At 40.9% G+C, this 23,606-nt stretch overlaps 2 protein-coding genes across 3 annotated transcripts; one reads left to right on the top strand and one right to left on the bottom strand.

The window, feature by feature from the left end:
* The first annotated feature begins 256 nt into the window (after positions 1-256).
* On the top strand, positions 257-7,136 carry LOC106919017 (histone-binding protein N1/N2-like). The gene is made up of 13 exons (XM_014989145.2): positions 257-726; positions 870-980; positions 2,095-2,175; positions 2,265-2,371; positions 2,451-2,693; positions 3,563-3,639; positions 3,710-3,786; positions 3,859-3,932; positions 4,364-4,552; positions 4,634-4,788; positions 5,419-5,490; positions 5,850-5,927; positions 6,711-7,136. The coding sequence occupies exons 2-13, from the start codon at positions 880-882 to the stop codon at positions 6,831-6,833; spliced, it is 1,377 nt and encodes a 458-aa protein (XP_014844631.2). The 5' UTR covers positions 257-726; positions 870-879; the 3' UTR covers positions 6,834-7,136.
* A 1,845-nt stretch (positions 7,137-8,981) lies between these two features.
* Positions 8,982-23,588, bottom strand: gpbp1l1 (GC-rich promoter binding protein 1-like 1). 2 transcript variants are annotated; one of them, XM_014989149.2, is made up of 12 exons: positions 23,402-23,588; positions 19,473-20,897; positions 18,030-18,144; positions 14,812-14,941; positions 13,321-13,652; positions 13,144-13,219; positions 12,865-13,061; positions 12,269-12,412; positions 11,965-12,120; positions 11,029-11,153; positions 10,850-10,952; positions 8,982-9,620 (listed from the first exon to the last, which is right to left on the bottom strand). In XM_014989149.2, the coding sequence occupies exons 3-12, from the start codon at positions 18,087-18,089 to the stop codon at positions 9,450-9,452; spliced, it is 1,494 nt and encodes a 497-aa protein (XP_014844635.2). In that variant the 5' UTR covers positions 18,090-18,144; positions 19,473-20,897; positions 23,402-23,588; the 3' UTR covers positions 8,982-9,449. The 2 variants fall into 2 exon arrangements, with proteins under 2 accessions (XP_014844635.2, XP_014844636.2); XM_014989150.2 differs by lacking the exon at positions 23,402-23,588 and adding an exon at positions 23,215-23,299.
* Positions 23,589-23,606: the final 18 nt, after the last annotated feature.

The following is a 23,606-nucleotide window of genomic DNA, read 5'->3' as shown; positions in this document are numbered from 1 at the left end:
GCAATATTTGAATATTTTCAGTTTATTAAGATATAATCTACATGACCTGATAAGAACCTGATCTATATAATTTACACTTAAGATCTTTAAAGCAGAGGTCAATATTGATTTTATTCTACTTGCCACACAACGTAAAGACATTTTGAATGTTCTTTTACCTTTGATAATTTTATGGCTTACTGCTTTTTCAGGTTCAGTTTTTGCAATAATGCAATTCATAAAATGATAATCTCACCTCCTCTCAGGATGCTTGCCCTGGCTGGCATATTAATCTACGTCAGAACTCCTCACTGGTTCCTATTTGTATTTGGTAACCAACAGTATCTACTTTATGGTGCATTTGTTCACACAAAGCATCCCCCCCCCAATTTTGCCCTTAAACTCCAATCGTTTTATACTCTTTATTTTCAAGAAATTCTCATAAGACTCATCTGTGAACACCGCCGTTTTAGATTAAATGAAACATATGAAAGAGTTTCTTTTTAATCAAGCGATCGATGGAAAAAACAAAAAAAAACAAAAAAAAAAAAAAAAACAACGTACTGTCTTCCAGAACAAATGTGTCTGTACCTTTAAGAATTCTCCCGCGTTTGTCTACGACTCCGGAAGGAGCGAGCCCATTTCGCGCTAAATTGAAACAACAGATCAGTTCGGCAGTCCACGCGAGGAGCGACTCACACGTCACATCTCCTGAACCCCTCGCTGCCAGTGTTACTATTCAACAAGGTCTGCTGTTTCTTAGGGCTCTTCAGAATCTTTTTTATTTAAGTCTACCAGCGTAAATATGCAACTTATTTCATTGCAAGAAAAATACTTTTTTTTGTTTGTTTTTAACTCAAGTGACCACTTGCTTTGGTTTCTCTGTCCAGTGAAGCCAAGATGGAGGAGGCCAACAAGCTTGTCGGGACTGGCAAGAAGTACCTGGTGACGGGAAAGGTGGTGGAGGCAGTGAGCGCCCTGCAGGAGGCCTGCGGCATGCTGTGAGTCCACCGGCAGACAAAAACACTAGCTCAATTAGTATCTTATTTATATATATCTTTAGAAAAGTTACAAATAATTTCTTCATTTTGTATTGCAGATTTTGTATCTCGAAAAATTGTCTATTTATGTATTTCAAACAGGCTATTTCTGGTTGTCTAAAATTCTGGACTTAAGCATCCTCTCCTTTGTGCCAGTTTCATTCGGGTGTCCTGCGTTATTCTAGTAATAGAAATGAGTTAATGCGGCCCAAACAGTGGTGTCCGCATTTACGCTGTTCGCTTTCACGACTGTTTCAATGGTTGCTTTTAATTGTAGTGGAAATTGTCACTTATAAATGTTCTCAAAGAATATGTTTGGTCCCCATTTTTCAGGAGCTATAACCCTCCACCTTTTCCTCACTGACTCTTAGAAACGTAGCGTTAAGGCTAAAAAGTGAGACAACCTCGAGATCTGAACTCGGCAATAAACAAAACAAAACAACAAAAAAACGTCGACTTCAAATTTATTCAGAACTCTTCAGTTTACCATCAAAACTGCGTTTTAAAGGGACAAACAATTGAGTTTCTAAATGCTTGGAGCAAAAGCGTGTAGAAATCCTGATTGAGTTAAGTATTTTTCCATGTCTATCCATTTACTGCACTGCATCTTCAGTCTCAATCGTATGTGTCAAACAAATTGGTCCAATTTTGTCATCAGGAAAATGCAATCATTCGAATGATAACCCAGCTGGGAACTGGAGGACTGACTCACTGCCTGTACAAAATTAACAAAAACATTTGGGTCCCTCCAGCTGCAATAAAATGTATTACTGCATATTTCAATGCAATTACATGTCCATTCTGTATGAACAATAGGTCTAGTCACTTTTCACATATGGCCTTTGTACAAAAGAACATATGTATTTTTAAAAATTCCCAGATTTTCTGTTTTGTATTTAATTTTATTTTATCTGGTAAAATAAAATCAATTTAATTTTATTTAGTAAAAGGGGCCAAAACATTTTCTCCTCCCAACATTTTGCAGAAGTACATTTTGAAATGGAATATTTTGGTGCATGTAATCAGACGGTGTAACTTGGTGATAATATTGACAGGAGAAAAATAATAATTTCAGAGCTAAGAAGTACGGAGACACGGCGGATGAGTGCGGGGAGGCGTTCTACTGGTGTGGGAAAGCACTGCTGGATTTGGCACGGTGGGTTTAAAATCACTAAACTAGCTTCAACTGTGGCTGCTTGACGGCGCTCGGAGTCTGCAGATGTGAACGACGGGATGTGATTACAGGATGGAGAACTCTGTCCTGGGGAACGCTCTGGAAGGAGTCCCAGAGGAGGAGGAAGAGGAGGAAAAGCCCAAAGACTCAAACGTTGAGAGCGTAGAGAATGTTGATGGTGAGGGGGCGGGGCTAACTCCCTCAAATCCCACTGGGAGCTGGCTTTAACGCTTAACGGTCCTCTGTCGCATTTTTAGAAAAGTCCAGAGACGAGCTGAGGGTTCAGGTGTACGACGCCATGGCAGAGAAGAAAACCAACGACTCTGAGAAGCAGAGCGAGGCGACGGAGGAGAGCACGACTGAAGGCTCAGAGGCTACACCAAAGGAGAACGGGGAGGAAGAGGATGGCGAGGATGAATCACCGGCTGAGGAGAAGGAGAGAGAATCTGAAGCAGCTGCTGAACAGGATGAATCTACAGATAAGCCAGAAGAAGCTGGAGGTAAACTTCTGATTTATACAGGCTATACAGATGTTTCTGTTACAAATGGGCACAAAACGTTTCAGATGTCAATATTGGCAGAAAAAGGATGCAATTTTACCGAAAGAATGTTTTAGAATTTTGAGAAAAGTTTTTATTTTGATTCTCAGAAAATTACTACTTATTTCTCCTAATATGACCAAATTCTTGTAATATTATGACTTTATTCTCGTAATTAAAAATGGAAAAAAAAAATCTTATCCTGACCCCGATATTCCATTGCAGAGTTGTCCAGAATTCGAACTCCGTAAAAATAAATGGCTGTAAAACACGTGAGTCAAACAAGATGGCCGCCTTTGGTGTGGCGACGTCACTCTGACCTACGGAAACCCGAGGAGTTACTAGTTGGGAGGGGAGAAGACAAAATTGTGATATATATATATACATTTTTTTCCTTCCAAAAATTAAATCTTCAAAAACCAGAAATTCAATTAATTGATAAAATGAATTGCTTGTAGTTTAATTTCTACAGTAAAGCATCAGTATCTGCATTTCCACTACAAGTGTGCTCAGAACATTGCCAACGTTCTGCAAATGTCAAAAAAAAAAAAAAAGGCAATTTCACAATTGCAGTTTCCCCATCAAATAAGGCGATTAAAATCCCACGTGAATAAATTTGTTGTGATAAGTCGTTAAACACCAGGTCACTTCCTGTCATCTTCTTCATTTCCACCAGTAGTAACATCCAGTTATCAATCGTGTAACTTGGATGGAAAAAGTGTTTCAATAAAGCAAATTTATTTGCACAATTCCAATTTGTGCAATTTTTACGCTTAATGGAAACGAGCGGTTCAGCTCCATGCCCTCATAACCACACCTTCCCTCTGTAGGCGACGAGGACGACGAAGACGAAGAGAGGGAGGCTGAAGTGGAGGAGCTTGGTGAAGGGGAGCCCACTGCTGACAAGGTACTGACCGCACACTCGCCTTCAGACGGAAAGCGTGACATCGGCTCACTGTGCCGTGACCTTCCTCCAGGACAGTGAAGATGAGGAGGTGGGGAACCTGCAGCTGGCCTGGGAGATGCTGGAAGTGGCTAAAGTGATCTACAGAAGGTAGAGCTGCAGCGACGCCTGCAGGATCCTGACGCCTGCTGGGGTCTGACCTCATGTTTCCGTCTGACTCAGGAAGGAGGAGAAGGACGACCAGCTGATGGCGGCGCAGACCCACCTGAAGCTGGGAGAGGTTTCTGTCGAGTCAGGTACAGAGCTTAGCCAAAAGACTCACTTTTTCAACACACCGTTACATTTTCAGGGCGTTTGCTGGGAGGGCCATATTGTCACTTTCCTAAATTAATGACCTGGGACAATTTTTTTTTTTTTTTGGGCTTAGGCCATTATTTTAGGAAGGTGACAATAACTAAGAGGAAAATTATATATGTAAGGGGTGTCCAAAGTGTGGCCCCAGGATCATTTGTGGCCCTTGGACTGATTTTGTGCGGCCGCCGACTGCAGTTATATAAATCCAGCCTGTCCATTTTTATTTTTTCCTTAAATCAAGCCATAATCATAAAATCAATTCCAGGGCCACACATGGCCCCCCAGGGCCACACTTTGGACACTTCTGTTTTAAGACGTTTGCTCTTGGATGATGATCTGTAATATTGTTGCTCATATTTAATCTTCATGTCAGGAAACTACAACCAGGCACTCGAGGACTTCCAGGAGTGTCTGAAGCTCCAGGTGAAGCACCTGGACCCGGACAGCCGCCTGCTGGCAGAGACCCACTATCAGCTGGGGGTCGCCCACAGCCTGAACCTCCAGTACGCCCTGGCCATCCAGGCCCTGAACAGCTCCATCTCGGTCATCAAGAACAGGCTGGGTGAGGCGCCGCCCACCTGCCACCACAGCAGATCACCACGCGGAGAGCTGACCTTTTAGTCTGACGTTGTTGACCTTTCAGAGAAACTGCAGGAGATGATGGACAAAGCCGAGGGTCCAGAAGCTCTGGAAGACGAGAGGAAGGAGATGGAGGAGCTGAAGGCTCTGCTCCCAGAGATCCAGGAGAAGGTGGAGGACGCAACTGAAGGGATGAAGAGCAGCGCTGAGGCGGCTCAGGTGAGCTGGGAATGAACAAACTGCTTATTCTGGGTTTTTCCTTTTAGTACAGGTTGCCTGCATCCTTAGTCTTAAATTTGTGTCTAAAATTACATTAAATTCACCAAGTTAGCCTTAAATACATTAATCACAGGTATTACATTTTGTTCCAGAATTATTTCATTTTATATTCCATGCAGCTTTTTTTTCTTTTCTTATGCCGTTCAGTTATGCAAAACTTTGATTCACATGCAGACGTCTTTACTGCGTTCTGTGATTAGAGACACTTGTGGCTACCGCTAACATGCTACTAATACACAATTGAAGGCTAGCTAGCGTGAAGCTGGCCAGCTTTTTTACATCTATCATGGGTAAGTGCAAATTTATAACCAGTTCTCAGGCCAACGCATACGATTTATTTCCGATACTTATTTTAAATTCTGCTCCTAGCCTTACAAAGTCTTTGAGCTGGTGAAACCCTGCAGAAGCTCTTTCAAAGAAATAACCTACCAAGATGTTTCTTATATTCTGAATACTTTATATTTTAGACCAATCCACAGATGTATAATCCTCATGTTTGCATTCTTATTGCTGACAGATGCTCCACAGCTCCTGTTCTGAGTTTTTTGTTTGCTTTGTTCCCACCTGTAGGACGGAGCCTCCAGTTCCTCTGCTTTGCCTGATTCTACCGTCAGCCCTGCTGACTCTTCGTCCAGTCCAGCAGTAAGTCTGCTCCTGAAATAACATGGATAAAACATTCACACTGGGAAACAAGATATTTGAAGCTTCTGATTTCTTAAACACTCACTTCCTGTCACTGCGAAAAGCTCTGAGGTAGGCCAGGCATTAAAACCCAAACAAAATGCAGAGGAGGCTCCTGAAAGGACCAAAACTCTCATCGGTCAAACATTGTGGAATGTCCCCCAGATGGCCAGCAGGGGGAGTGTTATGATCTCACTTTAACTTGAACTAGTTCTGGTTCGACTCATTTGTCCGAAGCAAAGTTAAAGGTTTCAGTTGCGTCTCTTACTGCCGAAGTTTGTGTTGTTTTTCCTAACGGCTTTTTCTCATTTTCCAACCAGCTGCAAAGCACCAACAGCACCAGTGAACATCCCCCCACAGTCCCAGTGTCTGATATCTCCCACCTGGTCAGAAAGAAGGTGAGCGCTCAGATGTTTGACGGTGACCCCGGTGTAGGTCGAGGACGTCGGCTTCCTTTAAAATAGCTTTTTAAAGGAAATCTATCCGAAAGTTCAGATCGAGCTAGAACAGGAATTTTGGGTTACTTCAAAGAATAATGCAAATTCAAACATGCAGTTAATGATGATGGTACTCAGTGAAGTTATAAATTGCCTTTTTATATGATTTTTATTTTGTAAACCTCTTACTGCCTAAATTTGTGTATTTGTTTTTTAAAGCATTTTCTTGCTGTCAGGTGGATATTAAATTAAGCAGATTAACATATTTAGCACAATATGTACAATTTAGAAATAGGCTCATTCTTGCTACTAATTGGCCAATTCTTGTATGTGTAGAATATGCATCAATTGGCATTAGTGGAACCCAGGTGCCGTTTTGGCTGCCTTACAGTAGTTTGATCTCCAGCAATAGGCTACATGATGTTTTCCACAGACCTACTGAAGAGATCCAGGGTTTGTGACCAATGGTGAGACTTGGTTCCTTTGGGGACCAAAATTGCAACATTTGTTACATTTTTTTTCCACTGGTGTGGTTCTCTTTCAAACTGCACTGTATCAACTGCACCAAGAACCTGAAGGAAACACCGAGCGCAACTTGGTGTTTCACAAACTTTAAACAGATGAAGTGGTGTCAAATTCAGGATTTCTCTTTTGTCTTTGGTAAAAGACCACAAGCTATTTATTTATAAATTACCCAGAATGCCCTGTGGTATGGTGGCCTAATTTTTCTGTGCTTCCTTTCAGAGGAAACCAGAAAGTCCGGTAAAGGAAGCTGAAGTGAAGAGGTTGAAGCAGGACGACGACCAGGAGCCCCACACCGACAGGATCCACAAAGCTAACGGAGAAAACATGGAGGTGGCAAAGTGACGAGTCTTTAGGCTTCCTTCCACTTTCCTTGATTCTCACTGTCCAAGAATATGAAGTAGACTCGGCTCAGGGGACGCATCTCTGAAGTTCAGAACTCCAGTGTTCAGGTTTGGCTGCATAAAGACCACGACCACAGAACCTGGAGCCTCCTCACTTGTTGCATTTTAAGGCAGTGAAGCCAGACTGGTTGACATTCTCCTGGACAGCTCGCACACCGTGTTGCTGCTGTTGTAAATATGTTTTTCTAAACCTTTTTGTAACCTGTAAAGTTAATAAAGACTGTTGGATGACCTTTCTTCCTAATGATCTGATTTGACTCAGGTGCTTCAAGAGACATGACACCTGGCATGTTAAAGGTAAACTGGTCGCAAGAACTTGAATTCATGCTGGTTCTTTTCCAAATCCTAATTATAGCATTTTTTTTGCTGTTATTGGCAATAAAATGCTAATTCTAGCTATTTATTGCCATAACAAGCAGTAAAATGCTAGCTATTAAACATAATGCAATGATGTTTTTGTGTGTGTAGATTTTGTTTAGGTTCTCTCTCACACCTGAGGCTGAGTTACATTCGTGCTTTTGAACGTTCGCCTTGACCGGCTCGGGCGCGTTGGTTCCGTACTCCGAAAATGGGCCCACGTAGTTCCGAATAATGTAGTTTGAGTGAAAGTGAAATTCAGAGGTTCAAAACCAGGCATCGCGAAGCCAAATGTTTGGCTCGCACCTGGTTCAAATCGTTAATTATACACCTGCCCTAGCTCTGAGGCGTACCTCGCTTCCAGCACAGTCTGGGCTTCCTCTCCTTGGCTCGGATTGTCTCCAGTGGATTTTTGAGTGGGCCAATCATTGAACAGCAAAAGTAGCAAACAATGACGTTGATTTTCTGCGCCATTTTAGGATTATAGTCTGCCTGTAGTTTAGCTTTGACAGTAAATTAAATGAACCAAGCCAATTTACAGCAGGACATAAGAAATACCTGAAACCTCCACAGAAAAACTGGAACCACAATAAGATTCAACTAAATACTTGCCCTTTAGTAGGTGGATTTTATTAGAGGCTTCAAAAGAAGGGGCTGAATACGCACTTAGCCAGACAAGTTTTTTTTTTTTTTGTAAAAACATGAAAATCATCCCCTAACATTTTATAATTAGGGTTGCACTACTAGGTGTTGGGTCTGCTAAAGCACAGTGAAATACATTGAACCCTAAGATAAATTAACATTTTTGTTTTACTGACAGCCTGAGTAAGTAAAAGGAGCCAAGAACTCCAGGATTAGTTTAGATTTATGGCCTGAGCTGAACTCAGGCAAAAGAAAGATTTGCTAGATGTTTGGGCTCTGGCTTCTGGGGAATGTTTAACAAGCCTACAATACATCCAGTACAGAAAAGTCAAAAGAGAACGTGCGATATGAAGTAAAAACAGCACTGCCCTGCTCTTATCACACATCCCAGAAGATGCACAATGGACTCACCCTGCGGTGGCAACAAAATGGAGCTAGAAGATGCAAAAACCAAAGCCGAAAACAGGAGAAGTTACACTGCTTACACAAATTATAGTCTGTAAATAAAAGCAAAAAAGTCTTATCAGGTTTACTTTGGACTTGGGCTTATAGTTCATGTTAATTAGTTGGGATGGATCGATGCCTATGGGCTAGTGTTGGATTTATAAGGCCTGATCTAAACTCCAGCTAAGATCACCTAAAATTATAAACAAGATCTGAGCCAAAACTGAGCTCAGTTACCTACAACAGTCAATCTGGAGCCTTTCAGATCGGACAGGACGCGTCTCTGAAAACACAGCTGAAAAAACGCAAACATAACTCCAGCAACAAATCTTAATCTATTTTAAATGAGACAGACGACATTAAAATGATAGAGAAAAAAAACCCGTCCCAGACTTGTTTTTGTACATTTCAGTACACTTCCTAAAGTTTCCAACCTATAGAAAACATTAGCTCTAGTGTCTTCTTGGAGCACTTTTATTTCGTAGAAAGGCATTAAAGAAAGCGAAAACATTTCATTCTGCAAAGTTGAGCTAAAAACAACCCTGTAGTCTCACACAAAAAAGGCAGCGTTTCATTTTTTTTTCCTTTTACAACTGGCCTAGACAACGTAAAGAGGCTTGGAGATGAAACACCACAGTAGTCAAGATTCATAGTGAAACATATCAGCTTGTCAGGAACCAATTTTTATTAATATCATTATTAATGTGTCATCAGCATCATCAATGAAATGAGTTAGTCTGTTTAAAGCAGAATCAAGTGTGCATTCATTGCCCTTCTTTTCTTGATGAACACTTCAGTTCAACAAAGCGAGGAAGAAAAAGGAAGAGGGTGAGGAGAGGGAGGAGGAGGGTCAGAGGTCAAAGGACTGCAGTGAAGGAGGAAACGCAGGGAAAACAACGTCTGGCAGAGCAGGAATCTCCCCCTTCACTGGGATATGATTGGTTTTTCCCTTGTGCAAGAATGATGAAAAAAACAAAACAACAAAAAAAACCCAAAAAACTGAGAAATTTCAAAATGGTGCTCTAAAAAGAAAAGATGAGACAGGAAGAGGGGGTTGCTTGCTGGGATGTGGTGTTGGCTGTTTTTGTTGGATGTTTTGTTCCGTAAAGCCGTGTTAGGATCTGGTGCAGTCGTCGTCGTCCGAGGTCTGGCTGCTGCTACTGGTGTCGGACTCAGAGCCCTCCTCCACATGCGCCTCCGCCACACTCCTCCAGGGGGTGAAGTGGAGGGTCACGCCCCGCGTCCTGGGGAGAACCCCGTTTCTCTGCATGCCGTTCTTCTTCAGCTGGTAGAAAGAACAGCCACCCCCCAAAAAAAGCATAAGTATTTTTAAGGAAAGTTTTCATACTTTTCCAGCACCACACTTTGTAGATAACACTGGTCAACGGCCCAAAAAAATCCAAAAAAATTGTCTGTGGTTTTTCAACTGGTTTAGGGTCATTTTGATGAAGTGAATCAATTTGGTTTTGCTCAATCAGGTCAACTTTCTGACCTATGGAGCAACATAAGCATCAAAATGCAAGACTTGTTCTCACATCTGGAACGGTTTCCTGAGAATCTGGGATCAGCGAGATGGAGACGTAAAGTTCAATTTACCCTCATCGGTGTTCATGATTCAATTTACAGGAATCCTAGTTTATAACATTTCATTAATGCACTGTCTTGGTAAACTTTTTCGGATGAGAAATATTAATGGAAATGAACTGATGATGTCACTAAAATGTCATCGATTTAGTCAGAAGGTCGGATTTCTCTAAATCAAATCAGAATAAAAACCTGACCTGATTGAGAAAAATGGATGTGATTTTTGGATTCAGCTGTGCAAAATGATCCTAATTCAGTTGGAAAAAACCAGAAAACTTCCAAAAAATATTTTTTTGTAACCAAGTGTAGTAAATACAAATAAACTAAAAAAAAAATACAGCTTCAGTTCACTACATACACAATGGAGTATTAGGGTCACGCCAAGAAAAAATATATATTTTTATAAAATTAGCAAAACAGAATCATAATATTACAAGAATAGTCATGACATTATGAAAATAAAAAGTCAATATTACAATTTTATTCTTGTTATAGCTGAACTTTATTCTCATAAAGCTACAACTTCATTCCGTAATATTATGACTGTTCTTGTAATACAACTATTTTTGTATTATTTCGAGTTTATTTTTGTAATAGGACTTTAATCTCATAATTTTATTGTCATATTTTTTCTTAGTATGACTAATACTAGTTACTCTTAAGATGGTTACTCTGAGGAAAACCATCAAGAAATCTATCGGGGGTCGGGGGGAGCATGTATGTAAAATGTCCACTCTTGGCTCCCGTATTAATCCAACATTAAATTCTACTTTATTACCAAACTGTACAGTTTGAAAATCAAGCACTTTCCCAACCTTGAAAACCCCCAATTGAATTTCAATCATTTTGAAGGATTTCCCCCATATGAACCCTGAACGAGGAAAGCAGAACAATATCTGATCGCATTTCCTTTTTTCTCCCAGTCCTCACCTGTTCTGTTTTAGTTTGGAACTCTCTCAGCTCATCTTCTGTCAGAGGGAGGAAGTTGTCGTCGTTTTCTGGGTACTCCTGCCAGCCCATGGCCTTCAGCAACCTGCACCGATCCCCAGCGTTAGTTGGATGCGCCCAGAATTTGTGCGACTCAGAACCAGCAGGCCGGTTTTCCTCACCTGTGCTCTGCCTCCAGGGAGCTGGACAGGTGTTCAGTGTCCGAGTCACTGAGGGAGTAGGACAGGCCGTTCTCGTGGCACACCTCCTCGCTGTACACTTTGGGCTCCGGGGTGCTGCTCTCACCCTGGGGAGGAGAGCAAAACAAACAAACGCATAAAACAACATGTTAACAAAACATAATACATACGGTGTGATACATTAGAGCAAAAATTTTTTTTTGGAAACTTGGGCCCCAACTAGGTTTGTCGCAATAAACAATAAATCAATGAATCGCATGATAAATGAAAATTAGCGACCTCATTTTAATTTAGCGACTGTCGTTTCTTCCTGCCTTTTTCTATTGATGACACTGGATGAAAAACGGCTCAACTGCACTGACTGCTCACCTCCTCATTTCCTTAGTGGGAGGAAGGAGTGAACCGCTGCATCAGGCAGTCGGATATGAACATCTCTATCTAAATGTAATGATTATTGAAGGGCAATATAGTATACAGACTTCATAATCTGCACCCTTTTGGTTGAATGTAGTTTTTATTTCCACTTTGGTTTCATGTTGTGTTCAGTTTTTATTCAAGTTCATTTTTTGTTAACGGAGACTGAGAGTCCTTCTTATTTTTTGTTTCTGGTTGCTTTGTTTACCAGTTCTAGTGTTTAGTGTTCTTTTGGACGTAAAATGTATTTATTTTTGGCAGGACATCACTTGTATTATCATGTCTTTACCATTACATCAGTTTAAAAAGGTTATTGTTTATGGCAATCATTTCTGAGACAATTACTCAGCAAAATTTGTTAAAACCAGATTTTACACAATACTGCCTCTTATTTTCATTCATATCTCTTAAACTTTTTTATCACCACAAAATCCACATAATTTTACAATGGAAGGAAAAGAGCGACGGTTCTTAACCCCCGTAGGTTTGAGCTGGCCGCCTCACCTCTCCCGACGTTCCCGGGCTGCTGCTGGTCGTCAGCTCTCCGGTGCCCTCGTCCTTTAGAGTTCGCAGGAACTCGCTCTTCCGGTCCGGACCGCGGCGCATCAGCTTCAGCCTGGAGGGAGCGATGTCTATGGGGGGAGTCGTGCTGGAAGGGTGCTGCGGGGGGTAACAGGAAAAGTTTAGCATCTTTGTCCAAAATGACACAAATATCCGCCGCTCATCGTTTCTGACGGTTCATTTCGCAGTGTGCCGGTTCTCAGCTTCAGTTTCAGAAGCGTCGGGCGTCAGGTGGCTCAACTCTAACCTCTTTCTGGGTGTTGTGCTGCGGTGCGCTGACTGGGGTGCTGGGTTTGGCTGCAGAGACGGGGCTGGTGAAGACTGAATCCCGGCCTGGCATGTGAAGGCCAGACTTGGTGATCTCTCTACCACCGGCTTTCCACTGGGTGCTCTGGAGAAGACCACAAGTCGCTTTATTTATTTATTTTTATCCCCCATTTTCACCACATCAAATATTCCCGTCAGCTTTAGGCCTCACCATATATGTTTTGTAAAGATTATTATTAGCGATAAGTTCCGAAACGGATCATTACAACCTCAACTGGCTCAATAACTGATAACAAGGATTATGAAGCATCTTGATCCAGACATAAAAAGAGCTTCATTAACTCCTCCATTTTCATCCCAACACCAGACACTGTTCAGAAAAAGACCTCTACTGAGATGTTTTGATGAATCTCTGCTGCCCCCTGTGGCCCAAATGAGCTAAAACCTAAAACCGGTTTACCCTGAAGGTAGAGGCTTAACTTTGTAAGTAAACTAACTAATCCTGAGAGAAAACAGCATGTAAACTGTCAGAAGCCAAGTAGAATGTCGGCCTCTTCTGGGGCCCCTCTGCCCTACCTTGGTGGGGGCCACAGCAGGCTTGGGGACCAGGTTCTTGTAGACGCTGGAGCCCGTGAGGGGAGCTTTGCTGCCGTTGGTGGGCAAAGTGCCAGCAGTGGCGAACCCTGCAGAGAACGCCGTGCCGGCGTCCTCCTTGGAAACCTTCTTGATGACCAGCATTTTGGACACCATCTGTTTGCTGACAGGAGGGTTTTCTGGAACAGACGCAGGAGAATTCGTGTTACCAGCAGAAACGTTTGATCGTTGCGAGTTCGTCTCGACTAGAGGCTCTCGTACCCCACACCCCGGCGTGGGGAGCAACTGTTCGCATCTGAGTGCCAGACTTTCCAGTTGTTTCAGGGTTGAGGGAGGGCTGCAAAAAAAACAAAACAAAAACAAAAAAAACATTTTACATCCGGTAAAAAAAGAAAAAAATTGAAGTTAGCTTCTAGTAAATTGGCATCCAGAACTCACAAAGTCCTCTTCTACAAAGTTCAGCTTGTCGTCCTTGCCGTCTTTGCGTTCCTCGTTGGGGAACTTGTCCTGGTACGAGGTTCCCTTGCGGGGATGGAAGTTGCCGTTGCGCTGCCGGTGCCCCCCCTGCCTGTCCCTGTCGCCGCCGCCCCGCTTGGGGTGGCGCCCCTGGGGGTGGTGGCCATCCTGGGCGCCGCCACGTGGGGCTCCGTGCCAGTTGGGAGCTTCCTTCCAACAGGAGCCCCCCGCCAGTCCGCCATGCCCACCCTTGGCCACGCCGGAGTCCACAGAGTCATGCCTCAGGAGCAGCGAGGGCTGCTGCCAGCCATCACCTGAAAATACGTCAAACAAAAACACATTATAATAACAAACTGTCCTGGTTTAAACCTCCACCAGCTATAGTTTATAACATACATAGCTGAATCCAACATTTTTTTTATTGTACAAAGTTCATGCAGAATAATAAACCAACACAAAGTTGGACATAGAAGTGAGGTAGAAGGCAACGGATACAAGATTTTACAAAAACGTTTCCATTTAGCCTTTATTTTGATACTCCTACATTTATTTTCAAAAAGTCCACAAGTTATGAGTTCGAAAGGCCGAGTCACAGTGCAGACCCAAGCTCATTTGAGGATATGGAGAAAAACTTTCAAATTGATCCTCTTCATCCGGTCTGATGCTTTCTACTATTTGCTTTTACTCAATATTTTTATTATTTCTCTGCTGTTTGGAAAAATAATTTTTTACTTGCATTGATCAACAAAGTAATCTTAGATTTTGACTGAAATTGAGGAACTTTTCCCCAAGACGAATGGGCAAAAATTTTAGTCTCCAGAGAAAAATTGGTTGCTATAGAGACACTCCAAAGACACCCAAAGCAGGGATTCCTCTAAACCAGTTCAGAAGTGTTGATTAAAGGACTGTTCTCTACTAACACAAGAAAGCAGGGCTGGGCATTTATAGTATCGTCGATCATCTATTGTGATAAATTTCTTATGATTGTCGCTGTGATAAATTGAATTAATCCCGTTTGAAAACCTCAAAAATGGTCCGTATTGGTGCACTTTGTTCTCCACCATTTGGTCAATGAAAGCATCAATAAATCTGAAAATATGATTAAATGCTCAGGCGCAACCAGTTGTATACAGAAAACGGCCACTAGAAATAACTTTTCGCCCATTGTTTTGGCACCCGCTTTAGCGCAGCACCCACATGCGGCTCGTGCAGCGCCTACCTGCTTTATGTGCCACAGATTAAACGTGATTACATTGAAATGCGAATGCTTTTCAAAAGCAATATTTGTGTTTGTGGGGCTATAATTGCTGTGACATGCAGTCACAGTCACACAGCGACCTAAAACAGAAGTAAATAGTTCTTCTCGTCACTTTTATCGTTATCACAACAGCACCGCAAAGCACCGTGATAAAACTACATCGACATCGCCCACCCCAGGATGGAAGTCTGAAATAAGGTCAGTGACGGGGTTACCTGCTGGAGCACGCAGGGAGCCGTTGTTGAAGAATCCATCAGAGGAGTTGTGGCGGCGGCGGCTCACAGCAGGTCTGGCGTCTCTGTGGTGGTGAGGCTCACCTTGCTTGTCAAGGTTGGCAGCAGGGGACTGAAGGACGACAGAAAGGCAGCGTCAGTCAACCAGGAAACACGATCCAACGACATTTTCTCCAGGATACAGTAAAAAAAACGGTAGAACAGAGAAGGTGAACCTCTCTGAATATTCTTTAGGAGGTTCTGATGGCGTGTAAACGTTTATGATCCATCTCAACAAAAAAAAAAGAAAAAGAAAAACAGAAAATCTTAGAACATTTGAAATGAGACAAAACAAAACTAACTCGCAAGTAACTTATTACCAAGATGTAGGAGCTTGTTTAAAGTCAATAATTCCTTAATATTGATTTTTAAAAAGTACTAATTCCACTTGCACATTATTTCATTAAGACATTTTTCCCATGTTACAAGTAAAATTATCTGCCAGTAGAACTAATACATTTTCAATCAATATTAAGAACTTATTTAGTTAAAACAAGCTCCTCCATCTTGCTAAAACAGCTTCTTCTAAGTTATTAATTTTTTATTTCAACTGTACTAAGATATTTGCAGTAGATCAAAAATACTTGGTAAGATTTTTTTTGTTTTTGCTGACTGTGTAATTGCTTTTCTTTCAAAACAACTTACCAAGTTAAAGAGTAACTAGGGGAATCTAAAGTAGAGCAGGAAATTAAACGACTAAAAGTCACCACACACACCGAAAGCCAGGACCGCAACTACTCTGATGTAGCTGAACCATCGACCCGTTGTTCTGTGAAGTCCGAAGGTCAATTCAAATTACGTTCCTCAGCACACGCCCGTCTGATCACTTCCACAACATAAAAACATCTTCTGAGGAGTAAACTAGAGTTTCAACTTGTTATGTGAACACAGACGGATGGAAGAAGTCGACCCAGAGGTCAAATAAAGTGCCAAACAGTCGGGAACAAAGAGCAGCTTCCTGTTTCTAATATTACGGCTTTAGGAAGTCCAACCACACCAAACAGCAGCCGAAGAACTGGTCCTGCAGCTTTAAGTTGCAGCGCTTCACACGACCGGTCTCATCCTCTGAACTTCTTCACATGCTGTAAAAATTACAACCGCAAACCTCGGCGTGTTTTATTAGGCCTCCGTCTGATTGCCCAACACAAAGGAGTGAGTGATCGTAAAGTGGGAGAGAATTATACACAGGTTGTAAAAAAGAAACAACAACAAAAAAAAACCTCTTAAAAATCTGAGAGGTGTGGCATGTATTAGATTTCAGATTTAGTAGAACCAGTTTTGCTGCAAGTTTTATTGTCTTGCTACAAATTCCCAATCTGATTTCTGTCTGGGCTTTGACTGAGCTGTTGCACCACGCAAATATGCGTTTATCCCCAGAACCAAACATGGAGAAGCAGCGTACAGCTTTGACGCTCCGCAAATCTGGAACAAACCTCTAGAAAACTGAAAAATGTCCGAAACACTGAGTTTTTTCTTTTTTTTTTAAATCAAGGCTAAAAACTCATCTGTTTAAAGTTTCCTTTGACTCATCATAATTTGAACATTGACCGATATATCTGATGTATATTTGCTTGATCATTTTTGACAAAATGCAATGATTATTGCTCGCTTCATAACAGGTGACTTTTTGACTTGTTTCATGGTGAAAGCACTTTGAACTGCTTTGTTGCTTAAGTTTATTTGCGATGTAAATAAACTTCATAAAATCCACTGAGGTTTGTGGTTGTAACATAAAGGTGAATAAAGTGAAAGGGGTCAACATCAAGGACAAAAAGTTACAATTAAAACTTTTTTTTTAATTTGGCAACCATACATGCAGAGCAAGAAAGCACCAACTACAACTACAACAAACCTGTTGTAGTTTCTGTTTGATGCATGTCCATGTCAGAAAACAAATCTTTGCACTCAGTCAAGTTTAAAGCCTGGTTTTCTTCCACTGTCTACCTCTAGGCACACAGACCGTGCAAGGAAAACACTTTTTAATACAAATCCTTTGGTAAAACAGATCATGTTGTTATTTCGCACATATTCTGTGCAGTAAAGACATTCTGTTCTATTTGACACAGAACCACTCGATCAAGGCAATTCAAACACAAAAATTAAACCTTTCCCAACATCAGAGCAGCCTGCAGACGGTAGAAAGCAAATTAATAATTTCACGGCAAAAGATACACAACAAGATTTTTTTAGTGTAGAATTTTAATTTTAAATACAAAATGTTTATATATTTCTACAGTTTTGTCTTATTTCCTGCTCTTGACTGAGTTGTTCTTTCAGTAAAAGGCCTATTTTAAGACTAAACTAAACTCCAGCTAATCAATAACCAAATAATCACAGTTATTCGATTCAGTTCTAATTGGTTGTGGAAATTCTACATGAAAACAGAAAAAATTATGTTTAACTAGCCTTTTATATACATGTTATAAGCAAATATGTCAACAGGTTTTTATAACATTTTGACCAAAATTACTGAAAGTCACAATGGAGGGTCTGAAGAGCCACACAAAACACACAAAAAAAAATCTATGAAATCAAAAGTAGCAAATCAAGCTCGACTTTGGTCTGATGAGGTCTTCACTCAGAGTACAACATTTGACACGTATGCATGTTTCCCTTATTAAAACACTAAAAACCATTTTGAGGCTCTGCTGCACCACAAACTGATTGCAGTCATCAACCGTGAGGGGAATTTATCTCTGAATGCAGACACACACTCAGATCCCAAGATATATTGGAGCAGTGTGTGCAAAAAAACCCCCAACACTTTCAATCCTTTCTCTCTCTCTCTCTCTCTCTCTCTCACACACACACACACACACACACACACACACACACACACACACACACACACACACACACACACACACACATATATTTGTGTTGCTATCTTTGTGGGAACTTTCCATTGACTTCCATTCATTTCTACAGCCTAAACCTGACCTTTACCCTTTTCCTAACCATCACATACCTAACCCTAACCAAAACTCAATTCATACCTTAGTCCTAACTCTGACCCCTGACCCAAAAACAGGGTTTCCCCTTGTGGGGACCAGGCTCAGGTCCCCACAACGTAGTATATGTCAGGAAAATCGTCCCCACAAGGTATTACAAACAAACAAACAAACAAACAAACAAACAAGCACGCACAAATATTTCACTACCTTGGCAGGCTGGGGTGTGGAGAAGTTAAGCCAGGCAGGGACAAAGTCATGCTGCGCCATTTAGGTCCAGTGTTTCTGGTCAGTGGATGGAGGCATCAAACCTCATGGCCAGGATCTACAGAAACAATCAATTTCTGGGGATTAAATTCAGGAAAAGATAAGATTCATGTTTTATTCAAAACGCCTCTGATGGTAATTTTGTGTTGGATCAATAAATGATCTGCAGAAAAAGGTCAGAAAAAGGGGAAGCCAAAAGCTATTTTTAGCAGGAAACAAAGCGGGATGTGCTGCAGCTGCGCCTGTGAAGTTGATAATCTGACAGCTTGGTTGTAAACACACGGTTTAATTTAGCTCCGTGATTCTTTTACCAAAAAATACTTATGCAAGACATTTTCTTATGTGGTAAATAAGTCTTTTTCATTGGAAATGGAAGAGTAAGAAAACATAAAAGCTGCTGAACCACTTCTGGTTAGCGCCGGGCCATGTGACATAAAAATTAAATCTCTGATTTTTTTCGTACCAGATACGATTTCCTTTCTAACCAAGAAACTGCAAATGACAGAAAACACTTATTTATTTCATTCATCCTGTGTGAGTTGTATTAGGGCTAGGCTACGAAAACTTTTCTTTACGTACGACAATATAGTCATAATATTAGCAGAACAAAGACGCAATTTTACCAGAACGTCTTAAAATTATGAGAGAGAAAAAAGTCGTTTTAATGACAAAAAATGCTGAATAGTTAACGTTCTTTGTTTGTCTTATAAAAATATGACTTCATTCTTGTAATATTGTGACTGTAACCTTGCAATCAAATAAGAAAACAAAGATCTCAGTCTGCCCCTTATATTCCGTCGTAGAGTTGACCTGAATGAACAGAAGCTGTAAAAGTATCTAGTGAAACAAGATGGCCGCCTTGGGCAAACCAATGTTACTCTGACCTATGGGAACTTGAGAAAAAAAAATAAAATCCAAATTTTCCAAAAATTAAATCTTCAAAAACGATTAATCGATTTTATTGATTAATCGGTTTCCTGGAACCGGCAGTTTCTACAGAGCGGAGTCACGCGCCAGTAGCTGCGTTTCCATTACAAATGTGAGCAAAATATTGTTGATAACTGTGTCCTAAGAACGATATCAAAATCACATGTGAATGAGCTTGCTCACGAAATAAGTGATTAAAAGAAACACTCCGCGCCATCATCATCATCATCCATCCACTTGCTGTCGTCTTCTTTGTCGTTTCCATCAATAGTAACATTGGGTTGTCGAAGATGCAAAAAAAAGTTTTGTTTTCCAAAATATGCTAATTTCAGAAAACCACCTCATGCCAGTACAAAAACTTGCCGTGTTTCAATTAAGTGGATTAACTTTCACAATTCCAATTTGTGCAATTCTACGGTCAAAGGAAACGCAGCTAGTGAGGTGTAACCTGAACATTACCCCAGAGTCTGTTGCTCTGAAGTCCTCTGCCTCCTCTCACTCTCTCTGGCTGGGCTCGGTTCCTTCAGGCCTGTTGGCACTGATCACAGACGGCGTGCGCTGACAGATGGGAAGCGGCACAAAGAAACCCCCTGCTCCACCTCGACCAGGACAGTGCAGTCCCTTTCTCCAGACGTGGATCCCTTCGTCCAGGATGAAACAGCTGGAGAGGAGTCAAAAAAAAAGGGGGGTTCTGCTGGAATGATCTGGAGCGCTGATCCAGAACAAAAAAAAAAAAAAAAAAAACTAGCCAAGCAGTGTGACTGGATCTTTGCAGCAGAAGAGCAGGAAGGGGAAAAAAAAGTCTAGAAGGAAGAGATTTTTTTTTTTTATTTCGAATGTGAATTAAATCACGTCTTCCGCGCTCTTTTGATAAAAGCTCTCACAGTAACTTGTTTTTTTTTTCTCTCTCTTTCCTTTAGCTGACAAACTGACTTCTTCAATTTTGGAAGCACTTGCTCCTACTGTCGTGAAATAACAGAAACTCAAAACTTGATTGGGCTTAAAATTGATTGGCAAAAAAAAAAAAGACGACACCAGAAGTGATTTGTCCCCCCAAAAAAGTTGAAAAAGTTGAAAAAGAAGCTAGTCCCGTCTTATTTTCTGCGGAAGGAAAGAGTCTGCTGTGGAAACTGTGCGTCCTCGAACATGGACGAGGCTCGTGAAGCAGTCCCGCTTTACTCCAGGCAGAGGAAAGAGAGGCCGGTGATGTCCTGCCACACCGTGTGCCGGTTCGCTACAGAGTCGACGAGCCTCTCACCGGATCATTTTTAAAATCTACGCAGGCATGCAACGGAGAAAAAAAAAGAAAAAGAAAAAAAAAAAAAAAAAAAGGATTTGCAGACAGTCTTATTAGGAATGGAGGTCGCTGGAAGCCGCCGTTCACCTCATTAAACTGGCGGAAAAAAGACGCTCGAAAGAAAAAGATTCAGCAGACGTTCAAAGTCACATGACAAATAGAGGAGGTAAAAAAAAAAGTATAGGCGCGAAGTTACATCGCTATGATTTTCAGTTCGGGTTAGTGAATTTGAGACGTCGCTGAGCGAGTCATCGTAACGCCGGATTTAGCTTTGGCGCTCATGTAATCACATCTGGAAGATGCCCGTGTGGTTAGGTGTGCTGTTCTGACTGGAGGACACGCAGGACTTCGGCCTGATTTCATAGACACGCAAAGTCAGAAAGCCTTCATGAAAGTCGCCGAGCGGGAACTGGGACTCATCCGAGAACGAAGCCTGACAAAGGCTTGATCGCCGGCTTTCTCTGTTAGAGGAAGAGAATGCTGGGAAAACAGCGACGTGTTTGATGTTTGGAAGGCGGAGCTCCGAGCGCCTGAGATGCTTCGGGGAAAGTTTCTTCTTGCCGACTGCTCACGGGAACAGACTGGATCTGAAAAACAAAAACAAACCCAGGATCATTTATTATGTCGGCAGAGGTTAGAGATGCAACGATCCGACTGACAATTTATTTTCAGTTTCATATGTCGCTAAATCTTTATCTGCTAGAAATGAACTCCAAAAAGTCCATCCAAGCACATGTTCTTAGTTTGGCTGCAATTGATGAAAATGAAAAATTTAACTTCATGAAAAATGTGACGTTTTGAGAGGAAGAATTTATTCTTGGAGTTACAGATTGTCAGTTTCTGATGGGAATCTTGAAATTTTAAATCAGGGTTTGTTCAAATTTCGCCACAGAACAATTGGAGCAACATCAAGCACTTTCAAGATAAGTTTTAAAAACTCTGGAGATAAAAAACAGAACTAAAATGAAAAGACACTTATCATTTATCACTGTTTTTAATAATATTTTGTGATAGTATTCTATATTCTACAAGATGGGCAAGGTAAATTAAAATGTGACAAAATGTTATGTTCTGAAATGTATTTCTCTCACACAACCTGAACACCTAACTGGGCTGAGTAATTTAACCAAAAATAAATAAATAAATAAATAAAAATAAATCCACCAATCTCAATAATTTTGCTTAACATATAAAATATAAGCCAACCTTAATTTCATTTACACAGATCAATAAGTCTTCTGAGCCATTAGGAATAATGAATATTTATTACATTGAAACAATCCAAACAAATTGTGTTAAGGCTATTGACCTTCCTGCTCAAATTAAATTTACACACACACAAAAAAACAAAAACCTTATAAAAAAAAAAAAAAAGTTACATTTTCTGTCATTTGGCAATTGTAGCTGAAATAAAACAGGAACAGTTTAGTCTGATTTAACTTCAGACGTAGATTAAACAAAAATGTATTTTAGTTGTATACAAAAATATCTTGTTTCAACTGCAAACGATTATTTCCAAATTTAGGCTTTTAATCGAGCGTTGTATTGAACTTTATTGCAAAACTCTGCCGTTTGAATATCAACCACTTTCAAGGATTTCATACAGAAATCAAACCCTTTGCAAACTGTGAAAACATCTAATTGAAATCCAAGTATTTTCAATGATTTCAAGCACAAACTTTTCAGTCACCTTAAAAGTTTGACTGAAACTTTAGCATGTGGACAAAACCAGACAAAATGTACAGTAAATACTTGGCCACAGTGAGAAACAGCCAACAAAAAGTCAAGGTGAGACTTTCAAAGTTAAAGAGTAATGTACAATTTTTTTAAAGAGCCAACGGTCCCCCAAACACATATCAGATTGGTGTCATATCATATCATATTAGTGAGCATGAATAATTTTGAGTCCTGTGTTTACAATAGAAAAAATAAATAAACAATTCAAAATGTGTCACCCAAATTCTTGTTCAACAAAAATACCTAAGAAAGTCAAATAAGAAGCACCAGAAGCATAAAATTACATCTAAGATAACCATTAGCAAGCAGCTACTACTATGAAATAAAATGTGGAGCTGAGAATATATTGCAGCTCTTTAAATCGAAAATGCAGGTTTTAATCAAGCATTTAGATTCCTATTAAGTCCCTAGAGCTGCTACAAACAGCCTAAATGTGTGACATTTACCAAAAGACTCTAATTTAAGACGTGCTCAAGGAAACAGACGTTCAAAGACTTCTGCCATCATCTGTGAAGTTTTCATTTAGAAGAAACCCGACTGCTTAACCTCGAATTCGTCTCCAAATTTAAGGTCTCTTTCATTGAATTTTCGTGAAGCCATGTCCACGGTGAGCTTCACGCGCAGGGAGAGCCTGGACTTGCTAACGTATCCACACTAAGCCATTACGTAAGAGCTCATCATCAATGAGTTGGCCGCGGACAGGCGGACAGCACTTTGCAACTCATACATTCACTTTATTATCGGTCAAAATGCACTTGCGTCAGTTTCACAGTTAGAAAAATAGTTGAGCTAACAGCACCTCGTCGTAAACAAACCCAATGTGCCCACGGAGCTGCAGCAGCAGCCCAATTCAACAGTTAACGCGCACGTTTCACCGAGCTAACTGGCTAAATTAAATGATTTAAAGTGCTGTGGCATATTTCAGAGGGATAAATATTCCACAGCGTTCATTAACTAGTTGATAATAACCACAGGAATATAGCGCCGTCATTTATGTCCCACCTCCGCAGCTAGCAAGCTGTCTACAAAACTAAGGTTCACGTTAGCATAGCAATTGTTAGCAAAGAGCTGGCATTAACTAGCCTGTTTAGTCGCCCGTGAAAACAATGAAGTATTTAGCAGGAGTAGGTGGGGTTAGCTGGCTTAGTCGACTTAAAATGTACTTACTATTGCAATAATGCATAAAACCACCAATTTGAGCAACTGTCACTGGCATACAAAAGAGGTAAACAGACCTGGCTTGGTTGGAACAACACAGTTTCAAAATGGCTACCTTAGCAGCAGCACCACACATTTATCAGCTTGCTAAGTGCTAGCGAGCTAACTTGCAGTGTTTTATGACGATAGCGCCTACCTTCTTAGGAGCAAGGTAGTCTCAAGTAGAGAGGAATTCCCATACACATGAATTCTGTGAACACAACAAACGCAACTTCTTTCTGTATCTGCAAACTTTTTCGAAAATCGGGCTGTCTACGTTTGTTTGGGTTTTAGGTGCGCTTACGACTGGCGCTGGCACTGAAGGGATTCGAACAGCCTCAAATGTGTTGCGTTCAAGAACT

The sequence above is a fragment of the Poecilia mexicana genome, unplaced genomic scaffold, assembly GCF_051168715.1.
Source record: "Poecilia mexicana isolate PSO_F unplaced genomic scaffold, ASM5116871v1 scaffold_17, whole genome shotgun sequence".
Lineage (NCBI taxonomy): Eukaryota > Metazoa > Chordata > Actinopteri > Cyprinodontiformes > Poeciliidae > Poecilia > Poecilia mexicana.
The sequence above is the reverse complement of the archived record's forward strand: the minus strand, read 5'-3'. Positions and strand labels throughout refer to the sequence as shown.

Excerpts from the sequence above, each read along its gene's own strand:
- gpbp1l1 (XM_014989149.2), bottom strand. The coding sequence starts at position 18,089 with ATGGCGCAGCATGACTTTGTCCCTGCCTGGCTTAACTTCTCCACACCC. Across the intron at positions 14,942-18,029 it reads CCACACCCCAGCCTGCCAAG|TCCCCTGCTGCCAACCTTGA; the intron begins GTAGTGAAATAT and ends GTCGTCCTTCAG. Across the intron at positions 12,413-12,864 it reads CTGCTGTGGCCCCCACCAAG|AGCACCCAGTGGAAAGCCGG; the intron begins GTAGGGCAGAGG and ends GGTCTTCTCCAG.
- LOC106919017 (XM_014989145.2), top strand. The coding sequence starts at position 880 with ATGGAGGAGGCCAACAAGCTTGTCGGGACTGGCAAGAAGTACCTGGTG. Across the intron at positions 4,553-4,633 it reads GGTCATCAAGAACAGGCTGG|AGAAACTGCAGGAGATGATG; the intron begins GTGAGGCGCCGC and ends TTGACCTTTCAG. Across the intron at positions 5,928-6,710 it reads CCCACCTGGTCAGAAAGAAG|AGGAAACCAGAAAGTCCGGT; the intron begins GTGAGCGCTCAG and ends GCTTCCTTTCAG.